Here is a 13,523-nt window from a genome sequence, read left to right as displayed (position 1 = left end):
CCAATCTAATGTCTATAATTTGATCTCAATTTTGATATAAGACTATAATTTCATCAAATTCAAAATTCTTTTTCGTCAAATCAACAATTTAGAATATTACATACAATTGCGATTATAAGACTATAATTATCATTGGTGCTTACCATCTCATTTCACGAATTGATATTGTCTACAATTAAGATTATTTTCAGTTTATCCGAGGGAATAATCACTAAAATATGCAAATTTGACTTCTAGCGCGTATAATATATATATACCGATGTTTCATCTAGATAGCTTAATGTATATACAAAATAGTTAGCGAATAATACATACTAATATCATAAAAAAATAAATAGTTCCCCTCTGCTGAATATTTGACCTCTAACAGATGTGCCAATCATTATCGAACATGGGTGCCACCCCATATTTGACACTTTAATCTTCTTAATTCAACAACTTAATGCTCCATTTCTTATAAATATTGTAAGACAATGCAACACACTTAGAAATTATAATTTCAATGCGATGCTACATTTCCAAATGCACTACTATGCATTCATCCTAGCCCTGATCTGCTTCCTCTCTCCGCGCGCGTCCGCGGCCGGGGCCGTCGCGCCGCGGCAGAGCGAGGCGCAGCAGTTCCTGGGCGTGCAGAACGCCGCGCGCTCGGCGCTGCGCCTCCCGAAGCTGGTGTGGGACGCGAGGATCGCGCAGTACGCGGCCGGGTACGCGGCGAAGCGGCGCGTGGACTGCGAGCTGCGGCACTCGAACGGGCCCTACGGGGAGAACATCTTCTGGGGGAGCGGCAGCGGGTGGACGGCCGCGCAGGCCGCGGCGGCGTGGGTGTCGGAGAAGGGGGGTTACAACTACTGGTCCAACACGTGCGCGTACGGCCAGGAATGCGGCCATTACACCCAGATTGTGTGGCGCGGCACGAGGCGGATCGGCTGCGCCAGGGTGGTGTGCTACGGCGGCCGCGGCGTTTTCATGATATGCAACTATGATCCGCCGGGGAATTACCTCGGAGAGAAGCCGTATTGATTTTGTCAATTACTATATTATTTATCAAATTTATTGTATTTTTAATTTTTTTGTAAGGGATTTGAATCACTCCTTTTCGTTAAAATCTGTATAAATAAAGCACGTGTGTGCACGGAAACGGATGTGTCTATATAAAGTGATTGTTTCTTTATAGCACCTCAAACTCTTATAATTGTTTCTTAGATGTAGAAGAACCTCAAACTCGTTATAGACGTGCAAATGTTTGTCAAATTTGACAGAGACAGAATTATAGAAGTACGATATGGTGGGTATCTTTCTTCAAAATTTCACACATATTTAAAGACTCAAAAAGGAGGACTTGAAAAAAGATTCGGCAATTACTGGTGGTTACATCAACTAAAACCAAATGCATTTGTAGCTGACATGCTAAATGCTTTGGCCATATGCAAAACAAAAAACTTCACATTTCCAACAATCCATCATATTAGTTAAAGCCCTACAAGCTTAAAGTAAATTAACTGAAGAAATTATTTTTGAATTCCCTTCTTTAATTGATCTGAATTCAGTTTTCAGTTTGCTTTTTTATTTTCTTTTTTTATTTCTATTATTTAGTTATAAAATCAATCTTAATTATTTGGTTTTGAGATTTATGTAGTACTTAGAGTCTATTCATTAGTTTTTATTGATATGCTACTGACAATTAATTATTGTATTGTCCACTTGCAATTATATTTTAGTGCTAATAAATAATACATCAGTTCGAGAAGTCCAATTCTCATTGCCCTTCCTTTTTTTTTCAAAACGACTTTTCATTACCAGGTGGATTAAGATCTTATTCAAATTGGTACCCTCACCGTGGTTCACAATCGTCTCGCCTAGTGAATAAAAATGACGACAAATTTTATATGAATTAATCCGACCATGGAAATTGTGCATCAATAGTTTCAGCTACAGCTGGATTCATTAAGTAATAAGTTGTTAAGGACCGTCCTCCTTAACGTCGATTTCCACACAAAATCAAGAAACGAGATGTCGTCGTTGTCGAGCGCCCAACGTTGGGTCATGACTTGGACGGCAAAAAAGGGGCGGTTGAGCGCGAGATCAGCCTCGTCGGCAACCTTAGGAGATGTTTCTTGTTTGCTACTCAATTGAGCCAAAAGAATGATAATTTCATATATTGATTGAATGAATAAAAAAGATAACAGTCTATCCTATTTATAATGCTACTGACTTAATGAACAAGAAAACAAAGATATAGAAAAAGATATGCTAAATCCCTATAATATCTAAACTAAATAATAATAATAGAGGTTCGTATCAACTCCCCCACGGTTAAAATCCACCTTGTCCTCAAGGTGGGAACCACGAAGCAAAAAGGAGAGTTGAAAGCAGAAGCTTCGGCGAGGCAACTCCTCCTGGATCAAACACACACCGAACAGCTGAACGTCTCCCTTCTTCACCTCCATAAAAAATCAACAAAGGTAGACTAATGTGGTCGTCCAAATTCAACGCTAAAATGGAAAGTTCTGCCACACGGTCATGAATGCTCAAACACGGCGTGTTATTTCGCAGAGGAATCAACCTTGGATCGGCATCGAGCGATGTTGATCGTTGATTCAGACTTGTAACATCACCAACATTCAAATCCTTATAGACACAAGCACTTTCGTGGAAAACAGTGTAATCACCACCTCCTTCCTTACCCCAACAATTTTGAACATCATGGGGTGACTCTCGAGCAGCATTAAATGATACTATGACCTTCACTTCACCAATAGAACCATCCTCCTCTTTATCTTCTAGCAATGTCTCCTCCTTTTCACAAATCTTCTCATCATATACCTCAACGAGCACTTGTGGTGACTCATTGTCGTTCTTGACAAGCCCTTTGTTCTTGACGAACTCTCCAGGGGACTCGTTGTTTGGAACATCAAGAGGAGCGCCATCATTGTGAACATCGGTAACGTCATTGGGAACATCATCACCGAATACTATCGTGGGAGTATTATCAGTTTTCTCTTCGGCTAAATTCTCATCTTGAATGTTCTCCTCAAACTCCTCCCCATCATCCGCATAACATAGAATGCGTTGTTTACACACATGTCCCCTCACCCATTTCTCGGGACAGTGCCAGCAGAGACCCCACCTGGACCGTTCTGGCTTCTCCGCTTGGGAGACCCGTATTAGCGGCAGGCGTGGCTGCTCTGGAGTTTGACTGGTCACACGCGCAGGCTGACTGTACAGGTCCCGCGTTGGCTTTTCAGTGGAGTAGCGGGGCTGGTGGGAGGTGGGCTAGACTCGCGCTCTCACCTCCTCCTGAGGGCGAGGTCGGTCCCAACACGTCTCCGAGCGTCGGGGCCGGTCAACAGTCGGGTAGCCGCGGTCCTGCTGTTGAGCCGGTGGGTCCCCCAACGTTGGGCGGTGCCGCTGCGTTGCGGTTGGCGGGTAGCGATCAAACCCTAATTGGGTCTGACGATCTCCGCGATCAGATAGGTGGCCACCCCTCTCGACGTCGCCACCGCGGTGTCGGGGCCAGGCGTCTTGCGCGCAATCGCGGTACCCGATGGGCTGGTATCTCGGCAGTGGGCGACGATCAGGTGGATCCAAGTGGTGTGAGACGTAGGGTGATTTTGGATCAGGCCACGAGGGCGGATGAATTACTTCCACCCGGCTGCTCGGAGGGTCCCAACTAGTTACACGGCGAGGTTGGGCCGGCTGGTAGGGACGGAATGGCTGTGTGGCCTGAGGGAAGTCGTATTGACGACGGCGATAGCCGGCGTAGTCGTATGACATGTTGACGGACTTAGGCGTGGTTGTGGTGGATGATGATCGTCTGACTTCGACGCGGCACGCGAGAATCCTTCCCGTCGGCGTTGCAGAAGTAGTGTTGTCCTGCGGCTAGAGCTCGGCGGACAGGCGGGACTCGACAACCAAAGCAGTTGCTGTGCGCGGAATGTTTTCAATCGGGTAGCGGTGTAGCTTCAGTTCGAGATGGTGGGAGGGTCAGCTCTCAATGAAAGCACCAGTTGTTAAGGACCGTCCTCCTTAACGTCGATTTCCACACAAAATCAAGAAACAAGATGTCGTCGTTGTCGAGCGCCAAACGTTGGGTCGTGACTTGGACGGCAAAAAAGGGGCGGTTGAGCGCGAGATCAGCCTCGTCGGCAACCTTAGGAGATGTTTCTTGTTTACTACTCAATTGAGCCAAAAGAATGATAATTTCATATATTGATTGAATGAATAAAAAAGATAACAGTCTATCCTATTTATAATGCTACTGACTTAATGAACAAGAAAAAAAGATATAGAAAAAGATATGCTAAATCCCTATAATATCTAAACTAAATAATAATAATAGAGGTTCGTATCATAAGCCTACTGAGATGTCGTCTAAACTCTCTTCAAAGAACACTCATGTCTTCGTCTTCGAAAGAGCTTCGCGTGAGTACCTTGCGCTCCTCAATCGGAGTCCGGTGGAAAGAGTTATAGCCATTTTACAAAACTGGTGCATTGAAGAGCGAGTAACTCCAGAGAGAACACGCGGCCGGGCGATATGAGCCATGAAAACGCCCGGTCTGGCATTTTGCCCGATTTTGGCGAGACGAGGCAGAATTTTTTCCCAAGTGGGCAAAATGAGATGGGGTAAACACTTGGTCAGGCGTTTTGCACTGTTTTGACGATTTTCTTTATTTTTAAGGTTTTTCTTGGGTTTTCAACCCTTTTATATGTACTCACTTGTGAGACATTAAAAGGAAGACTTTGATAACTTAGAATTGTAAAAGACTTCGTTGTGAGCATCTCATTTGTGAGATTTTTTTCCAATTTCTAATTTGTAGATTGCTTGTTTTCTTTCTTTAATTGAATCAAGTAGAGGTATGCATCACCGGTGGGTGTATCCATTGAATAGTCGACCATAGGATAATTGGATTTAGTGAAAATTGCCTAAGGTTGCTTCCATTTTTTTTATTGAGGTCTTAAGGTCCTAGATCTAACTATTCATCACATACAATTCTACCCCTTTCTAATCTCTCATTCATTTAATTCAGAATTCACTTTTTGTGGCTAGATCTAACCCATCTTTTGTATTTTTGTGAATTTTGAGATCAATCATTTTGGGAATTATCTTGGGTTATCCATCTGGATCTAAAATACATGGATCCTTATCATGAATAGTCAATTAATTATTTGTATAAATATATTTGGTACTCTCTCCGTTTGTGAAAAAATATCTCATTTTGCCATATCCCTGATTTAAATTCTTATTTACCTTTTTTTCTATACTAAGTAAGTGAACCTCACCATTCTTCTTAATTATTATACACACATTTTATTATAAAATCAATACATAAAAATGAGGCATACATTTCACAAAATCTAAAAATTTCTTAAAACCCGCGTTGAGTCAAACTGAGACCGGGACGAAGAGAGTATAATACAAACATCAATATTGAGAAATTTTAATATGAATCAAAGAATTGCATGTTTTGGTTAGTTGAAAGATACCTACTAGAAACGAATATTTGATCAGCCTATTTATAAATAAAACCTGTTCAATAACAAACAATCAAGTCTGGACAATGAAGACAAACTAATGAAATAGTAAAAGAATATAAACATAAGCATGCGTTGTACAATATGCAAACCAGCCCAGGTACTAATATCAATATGCAAATTCCATTTAAAGAACCCAAGTACTTGTCAATTAAACCATATAAATAGTAGCACTTCATTTGTCCACCGTTAAAAAACCATTTTATTATTTTGAATTACCTACAATTTACAGAACTATTAATTTTGCTATTTTGGATTGTTCATGATTTAAAGAACTATTTACACTAGTGAATGACCCATCACAAACATAATACTTTGGACTTGCTATTTGTATAATCGAAAATGAAACCAATTTCATTAATCAATTATCTAAACAATGAGATTTTTCTGCTCTTTTTTTTTTGGTTACCATAATAAATAATTAACGGTAGTATTAACAATTGGTACTTTGGCATTATTAATTATTTTATTAAAATTTCGATCGTCAGCAATTTACGTTACCAAATGCCCATCCCATTATTCTCATTAATTTTTAAATTGAGGCCCATTTCTCATATAACCAAAATTGAAAATTGGGTCATATTTGTTTATTAGTAAGTCTGAAGCCCAGAATCCAACCCTACTTTCCTCTTCCTCACATTTCGTTGTTACACTAAAATTATCAATACAAGTCTGAAGCCCAAAATCGAAAATAAAGTTCAACGTGGAAATACTTTTGTATTTATCAATACAAATGTATTTGTTTAGCATTGTGTTGTATTTAAAAATATTTCTTAATTAATACTACAAGTCTATATTCTTTAAAAAAAAGGCCCATTGCGATAATAAACTCTATTTTCTCGTCATAATTTTAGTGTTGATTTTGTAGTAACTCTTACATAAATAGTATGAAAAAGTTGTTTTTTTTTATTTTTGTTTTTTATTTTTATTTTTTGAGCTGTGCTAAAGTGTCTGCATTAATGAATGCGATTATATTATTTCATTTCAATGTTTTGGTTGTAACTTAATAAAAAAAATGTATGAAGTGAATATTTAATTACAAATTAGTGATAGCAGAGATGCAGGCCAGTACTTGACAAAGCCCACGAGTGCAGCATATTCCTGACTATATACAGAGAAGCATGGATCTGGACCGTATATTTTAATGTTGTTGAGAGCATGTGGAAATGCATATAGTTAATACAAACATAATCTTTTTCCTTAATTTTGAGATTAATGAAAAGCTTAATGCTAGGTTGTGAAAAAAGTATGCCAGCAGAGATCTTTCAAGAATCAGATCACTACAATTAAAGGAGTATAGTAGTTGGTTAATATTTTAACTAAAGAATCTGATTTTTTTGTAAATGGCTTCCTTTAAATATTGCCAATTCAGCATACACTAACTCTGGGAAAGTATGTGTGAATTATTTAATTAGTGGTCACTAATTTTTGGGAGACCATATTGACTAAATTGTTTGTATTTGTGATATCACTTGCTGAAATATCAAATATGTTACCCGCCTTTAACACCTTTGGAATAAACCAAAATATTCTATGTTTTTAAATTAAAAAAGTTTCTAAACTTAATCTCATTCTTCTATTTTTTAAGTTAATGAATGAGATTTGATATCTAATTATGCATTAATACTACCCCCATGAATTGTTATTTGGACATTTAAATTGCATCAAAGATCGAATAGTTTTGGAGTCACTATATATGAAAGCACTTGTGCGACTTCTTTCTTTCTTGATAATTATAACACTCAAAGAATCCATTGCTCTGTTATGAAATTCAACACCAACATGTGAAAAAGACACCAAAAAAGCATGAAAACGATTTTATACTGAAAAATAAGTAGCTTTAACTGAAGGGGTGTGGTTGAGTGGTATGAGACTCGTCCATCCTTAATCAAATGGTCAGGAGATCGTCGATCCCTGTCTTCGGGTATGAAGCAGCCTGTTAAGGACTTAATCCCTAACGATCCGATAAAACGGACAATAACAAGATAAAGATAATCCGGCGCCCGTGAGGGTCGGCGGAGATAAAGATCTGGGCGGCTGTGCGCGGGTTCCAACCCGTCGGGCAACGGCTACAGATCAGATATACGTTCCGGCTGTGCGCGGAGACCTTCCGTCGGGCAGCAGGTAGCGTAGGGAATTATGGATTCAAAGCATAACTCGAGGCATTTGGCCAAAATAATATATTTATTGATGGATGATTAAATATGATAACAAGCTCTCCTATTTATAATACTAGAATACTACCCTAACTTATTGAATAAGAAAACTAAGATATGGAAAAGATTTACTAAATCCCTATAATATCTAAACTAAATAAATATAATATAGGTTCGTATCAACTCCCCCACGGTTAAAATCCACCTTGTCCTCAAGGTGGGAACCACGAAGCTACGAAGAGTTGAAAGAAGCAGCTTTGGCGATTTATCTCCTCCTGGATCAAATGCCCACCGAATAGTTGGGCGTCTCCCTTCATCATTTCCACCCAAAATCACCAATAGAGAACCGTGTTGGGTATAAGATATGGTGGACACCCCCGCCACATTGTTGTCACGACAATTCAACGCTGAAATGAAAAGTTTTGCCACACCTCCATGAATGCTCAAACACGGCGTGTCATTTCCCGGAGGAATCAACCTTGCATCTTTGTCGAACGATGTTGATCGATGATTCATATTTGGATCATCACCGACATTCAAATCCACATTGACACAAGCAATTACGGGCAAATCGGTATAAGCACTATCTCCTTTCTTGCCCCAACAATTTCCAACGACATTTTTGGATGACACTTGAACAACATTGAGTGAGGCGATTATCTTCTCCACTTCACCAATAGAACCATCATCCTCTTTATCTTCTAGCAATGTCTCCTCCTTTTCACCAATCTTCTCATCATATACCCCAACGAGCACTTGTGGTGGCTCATTGTCGTTCTTGACAATCCCTTTGTTCTTGATGAACTCTCCAGGGGACTCGTTGTTTGGAACATCAGGAGGAGCGCCATCATTGTGAACATCGGTAATGTCATTGGGAACCTCAACACCGAATACTATCGTGGGAGTATTATCAGTTTTCTCTTCGGCTAAATTCTCATCTTGAATGTTCTTCTCAAACGACCCGTTCAAACTGGCGAGCAAAGCGGCTTGCTCTAACCTATAAATACGTAATTTCTCATTGTAATCGTCTAAGGCCGCTTGTTGGACAGGAGTGAGTGATTGAACCATGAGATTGGGAGTATTGGGTAGACCACACTGCTTCCCCGAATCAATAAACTTGCTGGACTGTTGTGGCCGATGCGTGACGCCGGACCGTGGCGGGGCAACGACAGTCAACGGAGCTGTGCCGTGACTCAGAAATCGGTCGGACCGCGGTGACCGGTATGTAGGCTGCTCGGCGCGGCCATTATGAAGATGTTGGTGTCGCCTCGGATACTCCTCAAGATTCTCGAAGCGGTGATCTGTATCGTCGCTCCAAGCCTCGAATTTGTCCAATATGTCCAAAACGCGATCTAGTTTACTGGAAACGGGTTCCTGCCTGTACTTGGGTGGCGGCTGATCATACACCGAGACCTCGTTGAAGGGGCGTTGCCTTGGTGTCTCTCGATAGACAGGTGTGTCCCAACAGGTAGGTCGGCGCTTGGGCGGTGATGGCGAGTACATATCTAGCTCGTAGGATGAAGAATGTTGATATGCAGTGGTCCGACGGGTGCATGGTGGGTCCCAGCAAGTGGGCTGTCTCCGACGGGTGCATGGTGGGTCCCAGCAAGTGGGCTGTCGGGTGTGGCAGGGGTAAAACGGCTGCACGGGTTGAGGGAAATTGTATTTACGATGGCAATAGCCGGCGTAGTCGTATGACATGTCGACGGACTGAATCGTGGTTGTGGTAGAAATGGTGGTGATGATCGTCTGACTTCGACGCGGCACGCGGGAATCCTTCACGTCGGGCGTTGCAGAAGTAGAGTTGTCCGGCGGCTAGAGCTCGGCGGACAGGCGGGACTCGACAACCAAAGCAGTTACTGTCGCGGAATGTTTTCCGTCGGGCAGCGGTGTAGCTTCGGTTCGAGATGGTGGGAGGGTGAGATCACGATGAAAGCACCAGTTGTTAAGGACTTAATCCCTAACGATCCGATAAAACGGACAATAACAAGATAAAGATAATCCGGCGCCCGTGAGGGTCGGCGGAGATAAAGATCTGGGCGGCTGTGCGCGGGTTCCAACCCGTCGGGCAACGGCTACAGATCAGATATACGTTCCGGCTGTGCGCGGAGACCTTCCGTCGGGCAGCAGGTAGCGTAGGGAATTATGGATTCAAAGCATAACTCGAGGCATTTGGCCAAAATAATATATTTATTGATGGATGATTAAATATGATAACAAGCTCTCCTATTTATAATACTAGAATACTACCCTAACTTATTGAATAAGAAAACTAAGATATGGAAAAGATTTACTAAATCCCTATAATATCTAAACTAAATAAATATAATATAGGTTCGTATCACAGCCTTAAATCCTTCCCACCCATCGAGGTGCCTACAAATCAACGCAGAAAATAGTCACCGGGCCCGCCATTAGAGCCCTGGTAATTACAAAAAAAATAGAAAAATAATACGAGTATAGCATGGTGTATATGTTCAGTGTATTGATTATTGAGGTCAACTAATTATTGTATTTTTATATCCATGTAAATTACAAACATGGGGATAAAAAAATGTGACCGGGATTATGCGGATTCAACTAAAAAGTGGAGATCACTATCTTCACAAGCTTATTATTATTGTGATACAAAGTGGCTCAAAATAGAAAATTTAGATTAGCAAGAAAGTTTTCTATAACAGATCGAACATGATACATACTTTTCATACGGTAAAAATAATTACAGCCAATAATTTACCAGTAAAAAGGTCATTAACGGTAATGATGATATCATTTGATCAGTAAGAAATTTTAATCATCTTCGATCAAAATATAATCATCGTTTTGAAGAAAATGAGATATAGCATATGAGTATACAACACGTCGTTAAACAACTATTGGTGGCACCGAGTGAAATCAATCAATCATAATATAATTAAGAGTTGATATTTATTTAAATAATTCACACCAAAAATAGGAGCCTAGTGCTATGCTTTTAGTATAAAAAGTGGGATCTTGATTTAATTGCATGCCCACTACACTAAAGAGTGTCAACAAACATTAGTATAGGAAAGAAAAGAAGAGAAAAAAATGGCGTCTTTGGTCGAAAAATGCGATCTTGTAACGCCATTAGTTGTGAAAGAATATGATCCCGAATCCGAAGCAAAATTCACAAGGGATGAAATCGTTGCAGAAGCTAAGCTTCAACTCTTCCTTGCTGGCCCGATGATGTTCGTGAATGTCTTGTTGTCACTCATACAAACGATTTCTGTCATGTTCGTTGGCCACGTCAGCGAGCTGGCCCTCTCCGGCGCTTCCATGGCCACCTCCTTCGCCTCCGTCACTGGCTTCAGCCTCCTGGTATGCCCACATACATATAGTACAATATAGTCTGCATATGAGTGCTTGTTGGGATTGTCGACTGTACATTAGTTTAATATTGTTATGCTAACTGATCTGATGTGGGATGGATTTGTAAGCTAACCTCAAATGTTATGAAGGTTGGGATGGCGTGCGCGCTGGACACGTATTGTGGCCAGTCTTACGGGGCGAAGCAGTACCACATGCTAGGAATCCACATGCAGCGCGCCATGTTGGTGTTGCTGGTGGTGAGCGTGCCGTTGGCGTGCATCTGGGCTACGGCGGGCGACATCCTGAGGGTGCTGGGGCAGGACCCAGCCATTGCTGCGGAGGCCGGGGCCTACGCCCGTTACATGATCCCGTCCATCTTCCCCTTCGCGCTTCTGCAGTGCCAGTTCCGATTCCTGCAGACGCAGAACAATGTGGTCCCCATGATGCTCACATCCGGCATCACCACGCTCTGCCACGTCCCCATATGCTGGCTCTTGATCAACAAGATGGGGCTCGGTAGCAAGGGGGCCGCCCTTGCTAACGGCGTCTCGTATTGGACGAATGACCTCTTCTTGATCCTCTACATCACCATGTCCCCTGCTTGCAGGGACACATGGAAGGGTTTCTCCAAAGAGGCTCTGCAGAATGTCTCCAAGTTCATCTGGCTTGCCATTCCTTCCGCTATTATGGTTTGGTCAGTCAATATCATACTAATGTGAGTTCAGGTGTGTATCGATGAATTTTCTTATATATATATTTTTTGGTTATGTTTGCAGCTTGGAGATCTGGTCTTATGAGATCATGGTTATTGTCTCTGGTCTTCTGCCTAATCCAACGTTGGAAACGTCGGTTCTCTCCATCAGCCTGAACACGAACGGAATGATTTACATGATACCCCTTGGACTTGGCAGTGCAATAAGGTGATAATTAAACAGATTGTGTGTGTTACTGACTCAATGTCCCACATCGGTTGTGAAAACAACTACTGTGGGATATACAGACTAAATTAACATACTAATCTTTTGGACTGAGTTCTCCTGTTTGGTCTGTATCAGTGTGACACCTTTTTTAGTATATAACAGTTGATAATTAATTTCTCAGTGTGCGCGTGGCAAACGAATTGGGTGCGGGGAGGCCTAAATCAGCTCGCCTAGCAGTGCGCATGGCGACGCTGATGGTGGCGGCCGAGAGCCTGGTGGCGGTGGTGGTCATAATCTTGGGGCGGAATGTTTGGGGGTACTGCTTTAGCAGTGAGGTCGATGTGGTTTCCTATGTTTCTGATATGATGATACTTATCGCCATCGCCAACATGGCCGAAGGAGTTCTCTCTGTCCTCAGTGGTACGTTGAACTGTTTACGGCGGAACTTGGACTTTTAGAATGGACAAAAACAAATTTGGAAGGATATATATTAATGTGGAAAAATACAAAACATATAATTATTCCACCAAATTAATAATCTTACAACTCATTAAAAAAATGATGGTATCAGGCATTGCAAGAGGATGTGGTTGGCAGAAGATTGGGGCCGTCGTGAACCTAGCGTCGTTCTATTTCATCGGCATCCCCCTCGGAGTCGTGCTAGCATTCGTGCTACATCTCGGAGGAAAGGTACCATATGCCTACAATATACTATAATCTTTCCTTTAAATTATTTTGTCACAACTTTGTTAATTTTTGAAATTTTTTTCTTAGGGACTATGGACTGGGATCATAGCTGCAGTTTTCGCGCAGACGTTTTTCCTGTCGATCATAGCCCTCCGAACTGATTGGGAGGCAGAGGTAAGGGTATATACACTAATGTTTGTGAACGGCTATTAATTTGGAATTGAATTCATTGAAGTCGGACATATGCATGGGGTTCGGTGTTGTAGGCAAGGAAGGCTTGTGTTAGAGTTTTCGACTCGACAATCCCAGTTGTGGCGTAAGGGTGAAAAGATTATGCGATGAAGGAAGGTCTTCAATCTGTGTGAGAAAAGCTAAGGATTCCAGCTTCTATACAACTTCTGGTGTTGGACCAAATTACACATCAAGAGATGTCACCTAGCTCTGAATTTTGGCATTACAAATGCATTTTTGTTTTATGTTTATCTTTGTGTTTGTGTATACATGGTTTTGAATTATTTTGTGGGTTTTATTTATAGCACTGGAAGATTGTACATAATTACTAGTACTATGTTTTAGTAATCTGGTTGACATTGTTTGGCACTCCAAGAAACATTCTAAGTTTCAATATTGTTACACAATTATGTACTGCGATGGGAATTCGTGTTATTAAAAAGGAATATTGAAAACAAAACTCAATTCCAATATTTCATTTGCATACTATATTATTGGAGCTCTAGGCTAAATCATTAGTACAAGAATATACTATTTTGATTCATAATCATAAAAATAGATTGTTTTTTAAAAGTAGAATATATAATAATCACAGTTAGTACGTAATAAAATTATTGAGTGGACAGAATGAGGTTAAATAAAGGCTCAAGGCAAATGACAAATA

At 41.1% G+C, this 13,523-nt stretch overlaps 2 protein-coding genes across 2 annotated transcripts; both read left to right on the top strand.

Moving 5' to 3' along the window:
- Positions 1-507: 507 nt before the first annotated feature.
- Positions 508-1,023, top strand: LOC121800961 (pathogenesis-related protein PR-1-like). The gene has a single exon (XM_042200447.1). The coding sequence runs from the start codon at positions 508-510 to the stop codon at positions 1,021-1,023; it is 516 nt and encodes a 171-aa protein (XP_042056381.1).
- Positions 1,024-10,689: 9,666 nt separating this feature from the next.
- LOC121801421 (protein DETOXIFICATION 16-like) lies at positions 10,690-13,319 on the top strand. Its single transcript, XM_042200903.1, has 7 exons — positions 10,690-11,030; positions 11,171-11,715; positions 11,798-11,941; positions 12,123-12,361; positions 12,513-12,631; positions 12,716-12,802; positions 12,895-13,319. Exons 1-7 carry the CDS (start codon positions 10,761-10,763, stop codon positions 12,946-12,948), a joined length of 1,458 nt encoding a protein of 485 aa, XP_042056837.1. The 5' UTR covers positions 10,690-10,760; the 3' UTR covers positions 12,949-13,319.
- The last annotated feature ends 204 nt before the right edge of the window (positions 13,320-13,523 follow it).

Source organism: Salvia splendens, chromosome 4, assembly GCF_004379255.2.
Source record: "Salvia splendens isolate huo1 chromosome 4, SspV2, whole genome shotgun sequence".
Classification (NCBI taxonomy): domain Eukaryota; kingdom Viridiplantae; phylum Streptophyta; class Magnoliopsida; order Lamiales; family Lamiaceae; genus Salvia; species Salvia splendens.
Note: the sequence above shows the minus strand (reverse complement) of the source record. Positions and strands in the feature narration are given on the sequence as shown.

Coding starts and splice junctions, on each gene's coding strand:
- LOC121800961 (XM_042200447.1), top strand. CDS start 508: ATGCTACATTTCCAAATGCACTACTATGCATTCATCCTAGCCCTGATC.
- LOC121801421 (XM_042200903.1), top strand. CDS start 10,761: ATGGCGTCTTTGGTCGAAAAATGCGATCTTGTAACGCCATTAGTTGTG. Junction 11,031..11,170: donor TCACTGGCTTCAGCCTCCTG/GTATGCCCACAT, acceptor AATGTTATGAAG/GTTGGGATGGCGTGCGCGCT. Junction 12,803..12,894: donor GAACTGATTGGGAGGCAGAG/GTAAGGGTATAT, acceptor TCGGTGTTGTAG/GCAAGGAAGGCTTGTGTTAG.